Source organism: Convolutriloba macropyga, chromosome 6, assembly GCF_964194025.1.
Source record: "Convolutriloba macropyga chromosome 6, txConMacr16.3, whole genome shotgun sequence".
Lineage (NCBI taxonomy): Eukaryota > Metazoa > Xenacoelomorpha > Acoela > Convolutidae > Convolutriloba > Convolutriloba macropyga.
This window is the reverse complement of record NC_134473.1, coordinates 55,443,525-55,463,941: the sequence shown is the minus strand read 5'-3', so window position 1 is coordinate 55,463,941 and position 20,417 is coordinate 55,443,525. Positions and strand designations below refer to the sequence as shown.

Here is a 20,417-nt window from a genome sequence, read left to right as displayed (position 1 = left end):
AAAGTTTCAAGGTAAAAAAAAATTAAATTAGCAGACGCTGTTTTAAAATACCCCAAATCCTCACTTGAACACCCCAAATCCACCCGCTGGACCATTAAAGTTTCGTCTATTGCCTTACATGCAAGTAGTCAGAAAAATTCTCAAAGATTATGGAGTTTTGTCAAACAATGAAACAAAGACGTCAGTTTTAAGGCGAGAAGCGAGTTTCGTCGATCGAAATGGTCTATTAATATGCTTAAGAAGCCCTTCCCGTTCTGCTAGAATGCTTTCTTTTACTGATCAAACGACAATGAACATCTGCAAAAAAATTTATCAAAATTTTCTCAAAAAATGGATTAAAGTATCTGGAAAAACACAAAAATTGAGTTTGCACAAGCGCACACTAATGTCTTGGTGTGCAATACGATCAAATTGCTGGTTAGAATTCCAAACCAAAAATATTGCAGACATCGTTAGAAACCTGAATAACAACTATATAAACCGTCTATTAGATATTAGAAATTGAAAAAATAAATGCATAATGACGGGTTGGTTAATAGAGAAAGTGTTGTTTGATTTAATGTTCTTGATGCCTTTTAAGAAATTTTTAAGCGTACGTAACTTATTGGTACCATATTGAATAAGAGACGACGGACGAATCCTCCTGTAAGACAAGAGAAGGCATAGTTGGTTGTAGTTATCCTAAACTTAGGAAGAAAAAACTAACTAGGTAAAAATTAAATTTTCATTCACCGTGGCGCTGGGATCCAGCAGCAACGTCGATAAACCGTACACTTAGGGTCTACGAGTGCCCCAAGAAAGTTACACAGACTTAATGCTCACCGGTTTTACAAGTTAATACCGTTTCTTTTGACGAAAAGTAGAAAACGGTTAAAAAAAATTGCATAAAATCAATCAACTGCAACATATTCCTCAAACTTCGTTTGAGAGCAATTAATAAACATAACCAACTAACGTTGGTAGCGACCGTCGTACGGCTGGCTTCGGTGGCAGCCACTTGGGGCTTAGGGATGAAAGCAATGTGGGGGGTGAGCGGAATGATGTGGGTCAGGCAACAAGCGATGGGGGTGACTGAGGGGGTCAAACTTTTAATACCAAGAACCGCCCTTCAAACCCTGAAACTGTCTGCTCAAAAGTTTCGGTGAATCGCATACTTAGAGACTAGTAAAACGTAAGGCTCTACGAGAGGATCTCAGCCAGTTAATGCCCCCTGTGCTTTACCTGTTTTTGATGACAAAAAAGATAAAAGGGTCAGACAAAAAATCGGTCAAACGAAATATCGCATCAAAAAAGACCACAGGACTTTTTTTAGGAGGCCAGAGAAAATTATATAGTGCAAAAACTTATGGCTAGGGAGGTGTTCTAAGCCGCGACCTCTCGGTTGAGAATCGTTGACGTTAGCCAGTACGCTACAAGGGCTATGTATGGCGATCTCTTCCAATCTGTTTTTGCTTAGCAACAACTACTTAATTTCTGAATGCGCGCAATTCAAAGCAATAAAAAATCAAAAAGTCAAGCAGGAAAAAGTCACTAGAGAAGTGAAAGCAAAATGTTCCAGAAGAAAACGGTCGAGCAACAATTTTGCATTAAGATATTAACACCCGTTTGAATAATTGCTTCAAATTTCGTCCGAGAGCAATAAAAGACATCTTCAGCTAACGCCAAGATGCGGTTTCAAAGTTTTACATAGTTACGCTATTTAACGGAAATCCCCCACCCCCAAGTAATACACAGTCTAATTTACTATAGCTGTCAAAAGTTTCAATGCTAACCTTTATAGTGTTGAAGCTTAGCAAGACATAAGGCGAAGACACTACCAAATGAGTGTGAAAGAAACCAAAGCCTCATAAGATCAAAACTTTAAATCACTTAGCCCTCAAAAATCCATACGGACAAAACCACTACTCTTCCTTCTCTCGTCTTTTCAAATAGGTTTGCAAAAAGAGTATCAGCATTTTTACGTGCAGAATTAACTTGCATTCTATTTAAAAACAAATTGACAGATTCAATCATAACCAACTAACATCGGAAGAAATGCTCTCGAACGGCTAGTGGGAGGTCAAATCTATTGAAATCTGCTTCCGTTGGTGACAGGAGTAACTAAATTCACAAAAGGGGGCTTCAAATGACGTCATTAGAGGTTATTATGCACCATTATAACCACTAATAAAATTTAAAGTAGAAAAATGGGGACAACGGATTCGCCTTCGCGCACTATCGCTTTTATATCACGAAAACTTCATCTCAGAATTAGAGCAACTTAGAAATGAAGAAATCAAGCGTGAAAAGCCACTCAAGCAGTCAAAGAATTGTCTAGAACAAAAGCGCAAAAACGGTCAAGCAGAAATTTTGCATAAGACAAACACGTTGACAATAATTCCCTCGAATTTAGTTCGAGAGCAATTAATCACGCAAAACGAAAAAGTCAAGGACGTAAAAATCACTCAAAACGTCAAAACGGTCAATCGAAGATTTTGCATAAAAAACAGACCAACACATTAACAATAATTGCTTCAAATTTCGTTCGTGAGTTTTAAAAATTAGATCGTAACTCCTATTCAAGCAGTAGAAAGACAGCACCCCAATTCAATTCAGATTCTCTGAATTATACAAAAAAAACGATAAGACCAATCTTAGCCTCGCTTTTCGTTTACGGCTACTAAAAGCAGTAATTCAAAACACTTTACAATGAATGACAGACCTCTTATATCACAGCATCCTCCCTCTTTTGACATTGCAAATCCGTCCGGGTTCATAGTGGGCACAACCCACAGGTCATTAGAGTCCACTAACTCTCTGATTGTCAAGTTACTGTAGTAGCCCTCGCATAGATACCCCACTAAGGCTAGCATCAGTTCACGTCCAACAACTGAAAACAAAAATAAAAATTGTAAACAAGGTTGATCAAGATTCCAGTTTTTTTTGCTCATGTCAAATCCGCTTACTTAGATTAAATGAAAACAAAATTATTATACGTTTATACTATTATACGTATTAGCTCACAGGTACGGCAATAATCGAACATCGCCCATTAATGTTTGGAGGCATTGCTGTGCCACTACAAATAAGGCATAGATTTTATATATATACACTAAGGTGGTTGCCAAAATTCGAAAAAAAAGACAACTGGCAAACATCACCAGTCCAAATTTATTTTTGCTGAAGTAAAACGAAGCCATTAAACATGCTCTACTGAGCTCAGTTATCTTAAACTCTGAAAGCAATCATGCAAAGGACCAAAAAGTCAAAACATAGCTGGCAGATTGCCAGAAAATAGCCTTCTCGTCTTTTCATTGAAGGCTGACAATGTTAGATTTTGATTTAAAATCTGTATAAGTTTTTGCTGCCTCTATTAGCTGCTCTCAAATAACCTTCATTTAGAGGTACACACACCCATGTCATCAATACATCATTGATGCCCAATTCATTAGAGAACATCTATGCACTATTATGGATCTTCTACAGAAACAGACCTTCAATGATTAAGAGAAGAAGTGACAAAACAAAAGGAATCAAAGAAAAACAGTCGAAATTCAACACACAAAAACTACAAAAACTGAGAACTGATTTATTTATCATAAACGCTTGTATCATCCATTATTAATTCAAATAAGCAAAATCATTTTCTGAGTTTACTTAAGGCGGTCAATGTGACATTTTGACGCCCAACGAAAAAGACAAAGGATCTAAAGTTTCCATGTCAAAGATTTTATTTCTCGTAAAAAGGGGTAGAGAAGGAAATTTTAGAAAAGACCCATCCCATCCAACACTCGGGAGATTACCCATTCCATCACGAGACGAGCTTCTTATTTAACTGGGCTTTCTTATTTCTAATTACAATTTATCTTTCTCTGTTACTTTTTTCGCCCGTTTGATTATTTACCCCTTTCTTGCTACCTGAGAATTTTTCCGGATGTGACCAAAATTTACTGACAAAATTTCGATGTTTCAACAATATTACCTTTTTGCGTTTTCCGGTAATTCCGACCGAGCGCTAAAATCTCCGTTCCCGATCTTACGAAACGAGCGTAACACACACGAGAGTACGAAACACGTTTTTCAACAATGTTCTCTTTGTTTTATGTCCGGAAAAATAACGACCTTATTCTGAACTATATAACTTTTCCAAATGGTATGTAGAGTCGGCATGGAAAGGGTATTCAGGTAGGTTTCAGTTCTTCAGGTAGCTTTCTCTGGTGGTAACTCAAGTGTGGCCAAAAGTTTAATCACGCAAATGAACAAAAAACTCGCTCGACTAGGAGCGAAAAATGACGTCACACATGCACTTCAGTTGAAATTGCATGAACGAATGAACAAAAAGCAGATTTGAAGTGGCTGTGACGTCATATGGTCGTAACAAAAATCTTGACGACGAAATAAAAAACATAGCAGGACAATTCCTGACGTACAATTCAAAGCATTTCCATTGACTAAACAAAAACTAGACCTAGAACGGACTATGAGTGGATTGGGAAAACCATTTCCGACAAAATCAGATAATAAAAACAAAGAACAGAAAATCAATGTCAAAAAGCCGCTAGCGAGAACAAAAAACAACTAGCGAGATATGTAAATTTAATTCTAACTACAACTATTAACAATTTCAAGGTTTTTATCGGAACTGAATATTCGATTGAACAGAAGAACCAACAGTCAACTGCACTATCATTCGGAAAGACTTACATCATGGTCCAGAATTACAACTTCCTAAAGCAACAAAAACCAATTACTAGAATAAGGCAAACATACCCGGCAGATTGCCGGAAATAGCCTCCGATGATTCCCATAACCAAGATTGGGATTGAAAGAAGAGAAAAAAACTAGAAAAATGATTTTTGTACAAACAATTTTAAAGATCGAACTATTTTGATGTCATTTTGTAATGGAACATACTCCTCTTTCATAGTAAGCAGCTACTATCAAAACAGGAGCTAGTATCAATACCAATAAGCATTAGACATGGTAACTAAGACTCATAAGAACAAAGTTCGAGTAACGGGCATCTAAATTGGGCTTCATAGGTTTATCCCGTTCCTATTTCTGCTTTCGTTTTTTTGATAATGACTCGGTTCATTTTGAATTGCTTTGCTAAGCAACTGCTGTCTAAAAACACTTTTGCAGAATGAGAGAAAAGTGAAACTAGCCTAGAGAAATCAAAAAGATTTCACGCAAAATGACGAATAGGCGGCAAAATGAGGTAAAGCAAAAATTTTCTATTCGACGAAGTAAAAACCATAGCAGGACAAGTCCTGACGGACAATTCAAAGAATTTTCATTGACTAAACAGAAAAACTAGACCAAGAGTGGACTATGAGTGAATTGAGAAAACCATTTTTAAAAAAAAATCAGATCAAAAAATGAGAAAAAAACAGAAAACCAATGTCAAAATGCCGCATGTGAACAAAAAAACAACTAGCGAGAAATGAAAATTCAATTCAAACAAAAAACTAGGCCTAGAATGAGCTGTGAATGGATTGGGAAAACCATTTAGAAAAAAATCCGCTCCAAAAATCGAAAAAAAACAGTAAAAATCAGAGTGAAATTGCCGCATGTGAACAAAAAACCACTACCGAGAAACCGAATTTTTGTTCAAACACCATTTTCTCATTCTACTTTAAAATTAGAGTGAAAAAAAATTCACGCCGCAAAACCACTCGCTTTTTCGCTCCATTTCCTGTTTCGGCGTGACCAAAATCACCACTCCAATTTGACTTCAAAAATCATGAAAATGTGTGAACAGATCTTAAAAAAAAACATAGCCGGAAGAATTCCGGAAACGACTCGAAGTGAAAATCCATTTAAAAGCCATCCAACTACTCATCAAACAAAACGTGCCTTCACTAACTTATGATTATCTTGAAACAAAGTCATGAAACAAAAAAGTAAAAACAATAAAATCAAATCTGTTAAAATATGATAAAAAATCTTATCAAATTTTGTTATAAATTGAGATCCCGAAAAAACTATCTCTGCCAAAATAACTTCATCAAAACAACTAGTACATACAAAAACCACTAATGTGAATTTTGAAAAAATACTTAAGGCTAGCCTTAAAAACAACTTTCTCTGAAAAACTGGAAAAAGTTACTATTTTTTTTAATATTTCAAAAACATATAAATCCAAAGAAAAATTCCCTTCAGCCAATAGGGTATCCAGATGCTCGCAAAACAAATGGCAAGTCATAATAGGCAAAGAAACTTAGCTAAAAACAGGAAAAAAACGAAAAACTGCAAAAAAATTAAGAAAAATAGTTCCAATTTTCGCCATTTTTTTGTCATATTTCTCAACAAAAAAATGATTCTTACCCACAAAACTGTAACCAATTTTTATCATAAAACTGCTCGAGTAGAAGGGGTTTCTTCAATACCCAATTGAGCCAGTAAAACAGAATAACCGTCAAAAAATCAGAAAATCAGCAAAATACTTCAAAAACCTCCGAATTATCATAAAATTCATATGAATTTCCAGAAACCTTCAAACCACTACCGAAACCAGCCTAAAATTAAAACGAAATCAAAACCAAACCTCTTAACCAAAATAAATGAAAAAAAACTGCTTTAAAATGCCGCACGTGAACAAAAAAATTTCGCTCGCTTAGAGAAAATTTTTTCACACATCAATTTTTCGCTCTCTCAAAAACAGCGGTATGAACAAAAACCACTCTCTTTTCGCTCCGCTCTTCACTTTTGTTCAGCGCCAAAATCACTCCAAATTTTTTCACGCGTTTCATTTCCCGCTTCAAAAATCACTCCAATAAAATTGATTAAAAAAAAGGACTTCTCCAATACTCCTCTTCGAGTCGTAAAAAGACAGCGCCCCAATACAATTCAAATTCTTTGAATTGTAAAAAAAAGCAGGACAAGTCCTGACGTTTAATCCAAAGAATTTTTATAGACTAAACAAACAACTAGACCTAGAACGGACTATGAGTGAATTGGGAAAACCATTTCCAACAAAATCAGATAAAAAAAAACCAAGAGAAGGAGGCCAATAATAGCCCCAGCTATCGTTGTGCGGCTATTAACAAGAAAAGGTAAATCGAAAAGTCAAATAGGTCAGACTACATACACTCACGAAAAAAAGCATCTTAAATATCAACCAGAACCAAAAGATTGATTCGTTCGAGCAAACGAAAATAACGAGCTAAAGAAGGAAACCCAGAGGATGCTCTGAAAATGACTAACGACGTGAGCAAAACTTCAAAATGGTAAATTAGACTATCAATTTATCATTTGCAGTTTCAACAGCATCCGTACGCCGTGCAATACACTCCAACCGTGAGATTGGAAAACCTCTTAAAAAACAGTTACAGGCCTTATGTCCCGCGCAGCATCGGTTTATCGCGATTCCTTACACCAAAATACAAACCTGTCAGGTTTTAAAATTGCTCTAAAACTTTTTGCCAGCAACTGGATTGAAGGCCCAAAAAACTAATATCAAATTGCTTTGTGTTATCTGGTAGTTGGTTTGACTATATGAACTGAAGTTATTAAAGATCAGTTTGCTCTTGGCGAATCAGCCACAAGTCAATTTTCAATAATAGATCAAAATTTTAACATTTCTTCGCTTAAAAAACTAAACAGTTCACTGACCTTCATTACCATGCATGTTGGCCACATACTTGACAGCCGGCTCTCCTGGTTCGGTGTCCTCGTGTGGACTGTCAGTGATCCTGGCAGCCAGAATTTTCCGACCTTGTACACTGTGACCCAAGAGCTTCACAGACATTATATCCGGGAAGACTTGCTCATATCTGTAGAGTAGAGCCTCCAGCTCCTCCTGGACGCAGAAAAGATAAAAGTATTAAAATCAGTAATTTGACTTGAATAATTATCATAGATTGGCGTACATTCGAAACACCATCATGTTGCTTCGAAACAACAATGTCAGAGTTTCCATGACAGTGTTCAACGTCAGTAGCACAGTTCTGATCACATATGAAATACAGTACTGACAAAAAAGCTTCGGATCAAAATTAAAAACAAACTCTCTGCACAGATTAATATTTAAACAACCATCAACGAAAAAGAAAAGTGGGCTTTCATTCTATTGCATTCTATATAAAATATTCCGACAAAAACAATGTAACTTTTTTCGACAAGAAATTGAGCAGAAATTAGCTGAATTGATGTGAAATCATCTAAAGTTTGATACGTCAATGCATAAGTTGACCAACATAATTACTAAAGGCTATTTCAAATTTCAGCAACAATTTCTGATAACAATAATGTGATTCTTTAAGAAAATTGATTGATATTTATATTTTTGCTTGTATGATTTGAATTATTGTTTGTTTCAAGTGTATTTAACCATACGGTTTTAATTTAATGTTGCAAAAATGCAAAAAAAAACAAAAAGATAATAACTTGAAGACTAGCTATTTTAAATAATTTTAATACTATAAATATAAACTGACATTAGTACGTAAAATTTTTCAATATTAAAAGAAACTGGGCAAAAGTAGAATATTGTTCATAGATTTTTATAACTCGATAATTCCTCCAAAAGCATGAAAATCAAAGTCCTCAAATTGAAATAGTCTACTCTAGGTTTGACTAGCTTTCCAATTATACACTATTTGCTTTCTACTAAAAAATATAAAAATATGTCAAACGGCCAAATTGGATGAACAAATAAAAACCCCTTGAGTGTAAAATCCCCCCCTACCCACTATTGTGGATTGAAGCAAAAGCTGCAATCAGATTCAAAAAATCCACTTTAATGGATAACTATAAAAAATATCGAGTTTCACTATTGTCCAAAGTACGACTTTATCTCAGGTGAAACAAGAGTGGCCATATTGAAATCCTATCTTAATGTTCTATCAACAGAGCGGGCGTGGATTTCAGTTCTAAAGTTTCTGCTGAAAAGTCATTGTGAAAAAGTTTATCATCCAATGAGGACAGATTGTGGCCATTTTGCTCTAAAAAAAACTGGATCTGATTTAAAAGTTTAAAAAATTATAATTTTGTCGATTCTTTGCTTTCATTTTACGGAGAGGGCTGGATAACACAGAACATAACCGACTAAGGTCGGGTGAATTGCTCTCAAACGACCGGCGAGCGGTGGGCTCGGTAGTAGCCAGATGGGGATTGGAGATGCTAGCATTAGGGGGGTTACCGGTGTGTGTGTGTGTGTGTGTGTGGGGGGGGGGGGGGAAGCGTTAGGGGTGGGGGGAAGCGTTAGAGGTGGGGGGAAGCGTTAGAGGTGGGGGAAGCGTTAGGGGTGGGGTCAAACGATGGGCTAGGGGTAGGTTGAGAAGGATAGATGAGAGGGGGTTCAATTCGACAGCTAGAGGAGGGCGAACAATGGGAGTGTTGAGGGGGGTAATGGGGGGGTTTAGGTTGACTGAGGGGCGTCAACCTTTTAAGATTAAGAAAAACCCTTCAGGAATTTCGATGAATCGCATCCTTAGAGTGTAGTAAGGCTTGCGGCTCCAAGAGAACTTAATGCTCTCCGAGCGCTACCGGTTTGTCCCGTTTTTGAGGACGAAAAGTCAAATGGGTCAGACAAAAAATCGGTCAAGCGAAAAATCGCAAAACCACAGGACTAATATAATTGATACAAACTTCGTTTGAGAGCAATTAATAACATAAACGAATAACGTCGGGAAAACATCTCTCAAACGAGCGGCGAGCGGTTGGCTTCGTCAGTAGCTAGCCACGGTTTAGTGAGGCTCGCTTTAGCTTAATTGAAGGGGCGCGAGGGCACCGGGGGCTGATTGGGGGGGGGCAACAGTGGGGTGGACGGTGGGAGGGGGGTTTCAGCTGTATAGGGCCCTTACGGCCTAAAAGATGTGAAGGGGAGGGGTGAAGTGAGAGGGGGTGTTGTGGGGGGGGGGGGTCATCCTCTAAGCATCGCCCTTCACACCATAAGTATAAGTCTCCATAACAGTTTCTGTGAATCACATACTTGGAGATTAGCGAGCTGAAGGGCTCTAACAGCACTTAATGCCCCCTGGGCGCTACCTGTTTTGTCCGGTTTCTGAGGACAAAAAGTCAAATGGGTAAGTCGAAAAATTGCATAAAAAGACCGACAGGACTAATATAATTGCCAGAAAATTCGATTGAGAGCAATTAAACAACTTCATAAAACTTGAGAACGATAGCAAAAAAGCTCATTTTATTCAGCCTAGATTTTAGACACATGGGAGCAAATTGTCATTCTCTGGCGATTTTCCGCAAGGCAGTGCAAGTTCTCTGACGGTTTCATACAGGGCATAAAAACCAAAACGGAAAAATTTTGAAACATTCAAGTTTTGAAACCAAATGTCATAAAAAATAAGCGTTCTCGTCGTTTGAGTTAACGGTACGGTGGCCACCTTTTCAGAATACTGCTTGTTTAATTTGCAATATTTAGTTGAAAACGTTGCATTTAAGTTCTCAACTCTTATAGTTTTTTTTGGAATGCTACCCTTTAGGTGTATATTGTCTACCCTTTAGGTACTATAGTACAATTCCAAGGAGGTAAGAGAGAGCCAGACAAAAAAGACTTCCCCTTTGAATATTTTGTCAAGTCATGATCTGGAAAAAACTTCCAAATTTGGGTGAATTTGCTTTATCATGTTTTATTCTAATTGTCAGAAGAATAAATTAGCTCGCTTACTAATGCAGTAGACTCAAAATCAAGTATCACATAGAATAGATGTTTCCGAGCTAAGAACACACTTAAAAAATAATATCTCAATTGCTTTCCTTCCGGTCACTAATCTTTGTTCATTTTTGTTAAATGGACAGTTGTACCACATCAGATTTCTATAAGCTGCTTCTAGAAAGAAAGCCATAAGCAGCTCAAACCACCATCATCAACATGCTCATCATCCTCATGCCACAGTGATCTAACCTGTGAGTGATATTTGTCCATATTGACATACGGCTCCCATTCGAACACGGACTCAGTTTTCGGAACAAATCTCTTCTGTCGCTCTACAACGACGTCAGTGCTTGACAATCTGCGGGCCAAGGTCACATCGGAGTGAGCAACAGTCAATACAAGACAGGCCATAACAAAACCAAAGCCCATGATAAGCTTGCGCTTGAGCTGTTCGTTGATGTTAGCAGTGAAGTTTGGCAAATAGTACATTTTTATTATTTAATATTCTAACTAGCAATAAAAGCAAGTAGTGTGTTGAACAAAACAAGACTGAATTCAAATAAGTCGAAAGATAACGTGGTTGTCTGTTTACAAATCTTAAATTTATTATAATTTTATTAAAAGCTATTTTGTCTATTATTTAGGGTGTTATTGATAAAACAAAATATATTTCTCGGGACAAGTAGCTGCAGTAAGCAAGATAACAATATCGAAATAATAAGTAGGTTAAAATAGTTCTCTGAATCTAAACGACACAGACTGGGATAACCACGTGGAACTTCTAAGAGAGAGACAACAGTGGTTTTTTCAAGCAATTTGCAATAAAAGAGGAAACAAATTAAAGTAGTAAAGTATATGGCAGCTCAAATATGAAATCAACGGAAGGCAAAAATTAGATGGTGGATATACGAGTAATACTATAGCTGTAAATAGGGCGGCTGTGGGGGTTATTGGGGGAGAGGTTGAAGGCTATGAAGGGGGGTTAATCCGAGACACACAAAAATAGATTAGCTTTAAGGCCTAATGACATGAAGATGAAATGTATTTGATAGTAGTTGTGAACGAAGTAAAAGGCACAATATTACCCGTGCGCGCTCGAGCAACACACTAATGCGAATGCTAATAAGCTCAAAAATGAATACAAATTTCAAACTGATAACGAGAAAGTGAAAAGGCACGACGACGCATATGTGCTACATATATGCTGAATAAAAAATGTCCAACTATTTTCAAAATGTCAAAGCGTGAACTGATTCGCAAAAATAAAATTTTCACTAGCTTTTAGTGCAAAGTGCGATATGTGGAAAGGATCACGGGAATTAATTAAGGGAACTACAAAAAATACAAATAAATAAAGATAAACAACGTTTGGAATAAAAGAGGTTGTCTTATGAGCGGTCTGGCTATCAAATATAGGCTTGACTGGTGGTAAATAGGCAAATTTAGAAAGATTACCCAATGTGAAGTTTCAATTGAAGTTTGGTAACAACAACTTGTAGCTTTCAAGTCGAATCCGGGACGCATTAAAAGCCCAATGTGGAAAGAATAAAAGCGGCAATTAGGGATAATAATTAATGGGACTATAAAAATAAAACACTTCTCAGTTTCACGGTCCAAGGTAAAATATCAAAGCACTTTTCGACAGCAAGTTACCTTTGGTAACACTTTTGATCAAAAATCTCCGATCAATAAAAATAACGGGCAACGTTTAATGTTCGCGTGAAACAGGTAGCGGGTTTAATAAAGCAATAAATAAGTGCAAATATTAAGGCCGGATTACAATACAAACTCGCTTTGTGCTATCAAAATTCGTCTCTAGTTACCAAATAAAGTGTCGTTACTGTAAGCCTGTACTTTAAAAGTAGTAGTTTAACCAGTCAAATAAGATTGACTTGATATGAGAAGTTGATTTGGATTAAAGAGCCCGCTTTATATTTACAACAGCAATTCTCAAACTAGTATGAGGGGAGGGGAGTCAAAACAAGGTGTTATAAGTAATAACCTATCTTATGGAGAGGGAGAGGGGTTGGGTTGAAATGGGATATAACTGGTAATAATGACAAATAACTTTCTAAAACTATTTAAAGGTACTTATGTCAAGCGATATGTCTATTTATCAAGGACATGAAATTCGACCGTTGTCTTAGAGGGAAATGGGGGGTGGGGGGGTTGGGTGATTGATATGAACTGTTACAGGGCGCAGAAGAGGGGAGGGGTTCGTAATCTAAGTAGGGTTGGGTTGGGAGAAACGCTTTCACCAGGTGCTCTGGTATAACTTGCCAGTCCTTCGATCAGATAAACCCATGGGAACAGGGAAGTTGTTCACGAGTAACTATTAGTAGTAGTGGCCTGATTGGATCTATGTAACGTAAAGGAGTGAGTGGCTTGGCCTTAAAGTGACATTAGTGTTTGAGGTGGGGAGAGTAAACAAAAAGAGGAACCCAAAACAGAGTTCTATGTACAAGTATTAGTGTTATACCATTTGTTATTATTCACAGGCTTTTAAAGGAAGAGTCGGAAAAGCCCCCAGCTGACACCTAATAAATTGGGAATAAATTTCACTCATTTTTACCCACAGCTCAATAAACAATCAATGCCAGCCACTTAAACGCTTTCACCTGGTCTAAGCAGGAGCTATCAACGTTGTAGGTATAAACGTATACAAACCAAACTATAAACTGTACACGAATAACAACTATTGCTGTAAGCCAGCTTTTACAGTCCAGGTAGTAAATAAGCCCCTCAATCACCAATCCCCGCGATCCAGGAATGTGGGTAACCCTGTTGTAAATGTAAATACTATAAATATAAACAACCCCAGAGGTAAATTTGGATTGTGAATTCGGAAACTAAGCTACAGCTTTCTGGAATGTTCGAAATTAAAAGGAAGAAGTCTGTTCACGCGACGTTTCACATGCCAACACCTGATTCGGAAGACACGCTTGAATCCATCGCAACCAGCTGTGACAACAAGACTTCCCTGAAAAACACAAATTGGGTCTCTCATTAAAGCCGTTGTAAACAAAACAACACAACCAACAAACAAATACAAACAAGGTGGCACACCTTCAGAAAGGATCTGACAGTGCTAATATAGCATCTGATTCATGGAAACTAACTTTTATCTGATACGAAGTTACCAATTCGCCATTACGTTTTAAGTTAACCCTCTGTACAGTTCGAATCTCAAATGTTCCTGCGCATCCTCCTCAATTTAACCGGCCAAATTTTAAAAATTCAAAACATCCATTTAGAAAAATAGTTTCTATGCAAAGTTTCAAACCGCTTTGGGTCTCATCCGCATCGATCTTATTATCAACCTTGTCGAACGGTTTCAGTGGAATTAAATATTTTCTGCCTTTATAGGGACGTTAAAAAAGTTAAACTAATCTTTGAAACTGATGAGATTTTAAATTCCCAAATAAAAATATGATAGACATTTTAATCAAAATTTCATCGTTTTCTGATTGACTGAACGATTAGATTTTACTATTACCAATCTTACCTAGTTTTTCAAAATCTTATAAAAAATAAGGTCTTGCCAGGCGAATAAGCCAGGCGTTTTGGTCGAAAAACTTCGCGCATTTGATGACTTACAAAACCACTGGTATTTCACTGCAGCTCTATTTAATAATTTCAAAAACATCAGCTTCTCTAGATAAAATCTCTTGCAATACATTACTGCCTATTAAAGTTAGTCCAAGTTCAACAAAGCTGCATAGAAAAGTGGAGCAAAGCTCCAAAACGTTGTACTTTGACGAAATACAACCAACTTTTTGTGTGCACGATTTTACTAATGCAAATTTTCTGATATTGCTGCTTGATAAAGCATTGGCCAGTGAACCAAAGAAGCAAGAACGAATTCGAAAGAATTACTTCGATTAACTGAATCCTCATTGGAAACCGATGAGACCTGTCATAAATGAGATCGGGGAACAAGACAGCAATACGTAAATCAAATAGTAGCAAAATTTTTAAAAAGTCATTAAGTTTTCAAAAAGGTAACAATAATATAACAAAGTTAACAACAAAATCTCGCGAAACTAAAAAACTCTATATTATTGAACTCTATAATTCTTGAAAATTCTATATTTCTTGAAAACAATTAGTGTCAAAGTCATAGAAAGCATCAGATTTGATCAGAAAAGATCTAAGAACGATTAAGAAGATCAGAATTATTGAGAAGATCAGAACTATAAGAAGATTAGAACGATTAAACTAACCCCTACTATCAATCCATGAGGCCAGTCCTTAATGAGAATAAACGACAAGACAACGAAAACTACAAAGTACAAAAAAACTCAAAAATTAGCTCGAATTTTTGAAAAAATATTGTCAACTTTATGAAATATTAAGTTGTTAACTCGAACCATTAATTAGGTTCATTTGCGCTTTATTAGCAACCAATCAGACCTCTCGTTGATGATACTATTAAATTATTAGCAAAATCAATTATTAAATTTCAAACGGGCAAAATCAATTTTATGACAAAAAGTGTCAACGTCATAAAAGCTTTAGCTACCCCTTGATGAATTCAAACCGTTGTAAATGGGTGCAAGCAAATAAAACACATATGTATCATACTAAAAGCACTCGAGGAAAAGAAACACAGAAATTCGAAGTCAGATTGAGGCACGTGAAAAAAATCCCTCTCAAAAACCGAAAATTTGTTCAAACACCAATTTCGGACTTCACTTTAAGGATAATTTGGAAAAAACCCTTCAAACTCTAATTTTTGCTTCCTTTAATACTTCAGCTTGTTTAAAGTCGCCACTCTAATTTGACTTCCCACTGACGTGAAAAAGCCCAAAAAAGCATAAACAGATCTTTAAAAAAAGACAGCACACCAATACAATCCAAATAGCCATTGAGGAGCTGACGGCTGCAATTAAAAAGATACATTTCAAAGTTAAGTGTCGAAATTACAATTACCGATACAAATGCCTTAAAGTCCAAGCCTATTTTTGTTAGATCTAATTGAACAGTGACGAACCTTGAGTAATGACCAGTTTCAAAAACAGTACTAAACTTATCTTTCTAGAATTTGTTGCAGAGTTTCCATTTTACTCTGCCGAAAAAAGCGGCATTTTTATTGGTCCAAACAGAACAAGTAATTTTCTCCAATGCATATAAGTTGCTTTGGGATACTCCCAACGGTGTCTGACAGAATATAAAAGTTGTTGCTGCAACCTTGAGAGGTATGTTTGAACATTCTGTGCTACGCACAGACTTGCACGAGCCGTCTTGTTGCAATCTCTTCGAGCAAAGGCATAGAGCTGGGTGTGCTAATAATCTACTTTGTTTACAAGGCCGCCTGCAACCTAATATCAAGGCATACGGCTGAGGCGAAGTTTGAGCATCTATTCTCCAATTTTTCCCTTGAAATAGTTCCATCTACCTACAATAAGAAATCAAAGCCTATAATTAATCTCCCTGAGTTTTTAAATATTTAAGTATAGATATTGCTTAAAATGGTTTATTTCCGATAATTTGCTTTCCTGTTTTTGAAACTGATAATCAAGAGATCAAACAATGGTGACATTTGCACTCAACAGGAACAAATATTTGTAATTATTGCAAAGCTAAGGGCCACATTTTTCTTTTTTGTTTCATGAAAAGTCAACTTTCGTTTCATGCCAATTTTTGACTGCGCCAAAAACCAGAATTCTGTTTTGAAAATCTCAAGCTGCAAGAAAATGCAGCCGTTGATGTTTGCATTTGAGAAACAGTACCAATTATCTGTACAACAGATTTAAAAGTGTCGCTTTTGCAGTTTCCCTCAGACTTAGAATATATCATTTTAAAGATAATCTTTGTCAGATTATAGGGGTAACACAACACCTAATGCCAATGACTCCTGTTGCACTTTCAAGGAGCTTGGAGCGCTCTGAAATCAAAGACTATATTTCTGCTAAAAACACTATGCTTGAAGCTGTATCAAAAAAATTTCAACAAAAAACTACTACGTCGTGTAATTATTAACAGAAAACGAAAAGTAATTTGATGTTTACAGAAGACAATTTGGTATTTGAAGAAAAATTTCTTGAGTTCTATTGCCTCTTTCTCTGAGTTCTATTGTCTCTTTCTTTCATATTAGAAGTAGAACAACAGTCTCCCAGATGTTCCTCAAAAACCTGTGAGTAAAGCGTTCTTTATTTTGCGTTCTCAATAACAGTTGAGTCGTTCGCATTTGACGAATGCTTTAATCGATTGTTTAATGTTTTACAGCAATGCTTTTAAGCTTTAAAGAATGCTTTAATGCTAGAAATGCTTTAATGCTTTAAATAGAGAACTGGATTTTTATACCTAGAGTATTCATTTTTTTGGAAAAAAAGACCACTCAAGAGCCTAACTTAACTGCTTTTGACGCAATGTTAGCAAATACTTATCAATATAAATAATCAAAATAGTCATGATGAAAAAGAGAGAGTTCAGAAAATTTGCTTAGAACAATCGGAACGCAATTCTGTCAGGTATATTAGATTATAATAATGAGCTTTTGATTCCAACAACTAATTACTCCTGAAATGTTTTGTTTCCTGCTGCAACAAGCGACTACGATCACTATGAACGCCTAATGCAACGAATTCAGATTCTTTTAGGATATTTCTATCTCCATCTAATGTTGCTGCTGCATATCTGTTTTGTCGAACACGATTTTGAGGAATTTAGGTTTTTCTCGGAGAATTTTATTGGTGTGCGTCAAAATATCCGATTATGGGGGCTTAAATGAGGGCATCAAAAGTTTAAAACCGTTTTGTTAATTCATTTTGAGTTAGACTACGTCTGTTTTTGCTAAGGTATTCTCTGATATTATCGTTTGAGAATTTCAATTCTTTTGATTTAAAAGGACCTATTGAAACATAGCTGGCAGATTGCCAGAAAATAGCCGCAATAGCTTCGTAGATCTGCAGTCTAAAAAACAGTAAAAAAGACAGACTAAAAAAATTCGTCTTTTGATTGAAAAGGCTGATATGTTATCCTTTGATTAAAAATCTGTATAAGTTTTGGTTGCCTCTATTAGCTGCTCTCAAATAACCTTTGAATTAGAGTGACACACACCCATTTGACCTCATCTCTTTGAATTAACGTAATTAAAAGTCAAATTCAAAGTGAGGAAGTCATTTTTGAGAGTGAGGTAAGTCAAGTGTGACCGAAAATTTAATCACGCAAATGAACAAAAAACTCGCTCCAATAAGAGTGAAAAATGTCGTCACGCACGCACTTCAGTTGAAATTTCATGAACGAATGAACAAAAGGCAGATTTGAAGTGGTTGTGACGTCATATGGTTGTAACAAAAACCGCGACGACGAAACAAAAAAAACATAGCAGGACAAGTCCTGACACACAATTCAAAGAATTTTCATTGACTAAACCGAAAACTAGACCAAGTACGGACTATGAATGGATTGGGAAAACCATTTCGAAAAAAATCCGATCCAAAAAATCGAAAACACTGTAAAAATCAAAGTGAAATTGCCGCATGCGAACAAAAAACCACTAGCGAGAAAGCGAAATTTTGTTCAAACAACGTTCTCTCACTCTACTTTAAATTTAGAGCGAAAAAATTTCACGCCGCAAAACCACTCGCTTTTTCACTCCACTTCCTGTTTCGGCGTGACCAAAATCACTACTCCAATTTGACTTCAAAGATCACGAAAATGTGTGAACAGATCTTAAAAAAAAAGACAGCGCCCCAATACAATCCAAAATTTTTGAATTGTAAAAAAGACAGCGCCCCAATACAGTCAAATTCTTTGAATTGTAAAAACCAAGAGAAGGCCAATAATAGCCCCAGCTATCGCTGTGCGGCTATTAATAACTTGCGCTCTCTTTAGACACAGCGTAATCAGAATCTATGATCCACACTTTAGAAAACATAACTGTCTAGCTTAGCTGTGATTGATACATAGTCTCTTAGTGCCCACGGAGAAATATTCAACAGGCCGATATTAACTTTGACGTTTATTACCTTAAAATCTAACTGATTAGATTACTTTTCAGTAATATAACGGAAGTAAATCTCCGCTAACATTGGTACACACAACATTGATGTATTTTCACATCAATGAATTGCTGAGAAGGGTCAGAGGATGCTATGCAAACGCATATTTATTTAAATTATATTAATCTTTTCTCAGCATGATTTCACTGAAACTCCACGCAAGGCTAGCTATGCGCCGAGAAATTTTCAAGAACATAAAAAATCCTAAACAGCTCACTGACTATAAAACGATGATTAATTGACTGCAAAACAGCATATTTTAGTGAACAAAACTGTTAGTGAACAGATCTTTTGTTTGGTTTAGTTTTTCTAAAGTCTAAATTTAAAAGCACTGATCAAATTGCAAAACGATACCCAAGGTTTTTCAAAGAGAATATTAATCTCTTACGCTGGAAACGTTTGAAAACAGGGACTTTAAGCCCAAGGTTTTTTTGAAAAAAAGTCTTCTTTTGAAACGCAAAAAATTCTTTTTCCAAGCTCTGTCAACTCAAAATCATAAAAGCATAAGAGCATGCAAAATATGCTATGCACCCAACAGGAGAAAATTTCATGAATAAGTGAAAGGTTGCCCAGACTCTAAATTCTACAGATTTCTACACTGATGCTTTTTAATACCTTTTTAAGAGAAAAAGCCACTATCTTTAATGGACTTTGTGAAAAACACTTGTTTAGAAACTAAGCTCTCTTTAACCTATTTTAACTGCTATCGCGGTGTACAATTACGCATTTTAGGGAATGAAGTCACCAATAAATTGGATTTTAATTAAGTTCAGCGCGGAATTCTTCATACAATAAAAGAATAACGTTACGTTCAAAAGCGGAATTGAGGCTGCGAGCTTTGTAGCATGGATACCTCGATCCTTAAATTTTATAATTTTGTGTAATTGGGTACTAAATTTCCTTCAAAAAAGCCTAGCTTTTGAATGTAACCCAATTCCGCAAAGCTCATGTAAAGGCCATGTACTGATCTAATTGCCATTGGTCCTTAATCGAATGCCATTATGGAAGAGCTATTAGATCTTTTGAACAACTGCCCCCCTTTTGCAAAAGGGGTGGCTATTCTTGAATAGAACGACTAATAACTCTCCACGCATGCACAGACTATGTTAAATTGAATGGAATAAAATACGCCATGGTATGGCAACTAGCCCAACCGCAATACAAAGCGAAAAGAATTTCCGACTGGCGTGTCGGTGGTCGCGCTTCGCCGCGATAATAGACACGCGATTTCCGGATTATATCAAACAGCGCATGAGAGGCATGGCCATGAATAGTGGTCCGCAATTGCGCCTGAATTATTTTTCGGCTATCTAAACTGTAGGCCAAGTAATATCGTGGTAAAGTGTAGCACAGAAGGGGTGACGATTCTCTACTAAGTACCAAAGGGGGGCAATTGTTGAAAAGATCTGAGCTATTCAGCGAGTTGGAAAGGAAGCAAATGTCCTGCATCAAAAGTGCAGTTGGTCACCGTTGAATCAGGCAAGCTAGGATGTTAAGTGTATTTCCTCATCTACTGAGTGTAAACATTTAGAAGGACAGCATCGTGGCTCGTCAATTTATGCCCACCATGCAAAATTTGCTTACATTCACTACAGACATAGTATAGGGAACAAAACCGTTTCTACGTGATCAGCTTAACCTTGTGCAACCTATCTTTCTCAAGACCAGGCAGACAAACAAAGACTCTGATAACTTCTAAAATGCTCAAAGGTGCTGTCTCAATAATTGATGCACTAAACAAGATCTTCAATCATGGTACTCACTATGGCACTCTTCAAAATCTGCTAAAAGTTGCCAGCATAACAAATTATTCTGCG

General features: G+C 36.5%; 1 protein-coding gene across 1 annotated transcript in view; it reads right to left on the bottom strand.

Moving 5' to 3' along the window:
- Nucleotides 1-13,571, bottom strand: part of LOC142341777 (carboxypeptidase D-like) — a 28,712-nt gene extending 15,141 nt beyond the window's left edge. Inside the window, exons 1-3 of the mRNA XM_075392997.1 lie at nucleotides 10,844-13,571; nucleotides 7,594-7,780; nucleotides 2,702-2,869 (exon numbers count right to left, since the gene is read on the bottom strand). Of these exons, the coding sequence (XP_075249112.1) occupies nucleotides 2,702-2,869; nucleotides 7,594-7,780; nucleotides 10,844-11,083 (595 nt within the window). The 5' untranslated portion in view covers nucleotides 11,084-13,571. The remainder of the gene's footprint in view (nucleotides 1-2,701; nucleotides 2,870-7,593; nucleotides 7,781-10,843) is intronic.
- Nucleotides 13,572-20,417: the final 6,846 nt, after the last annotated feature.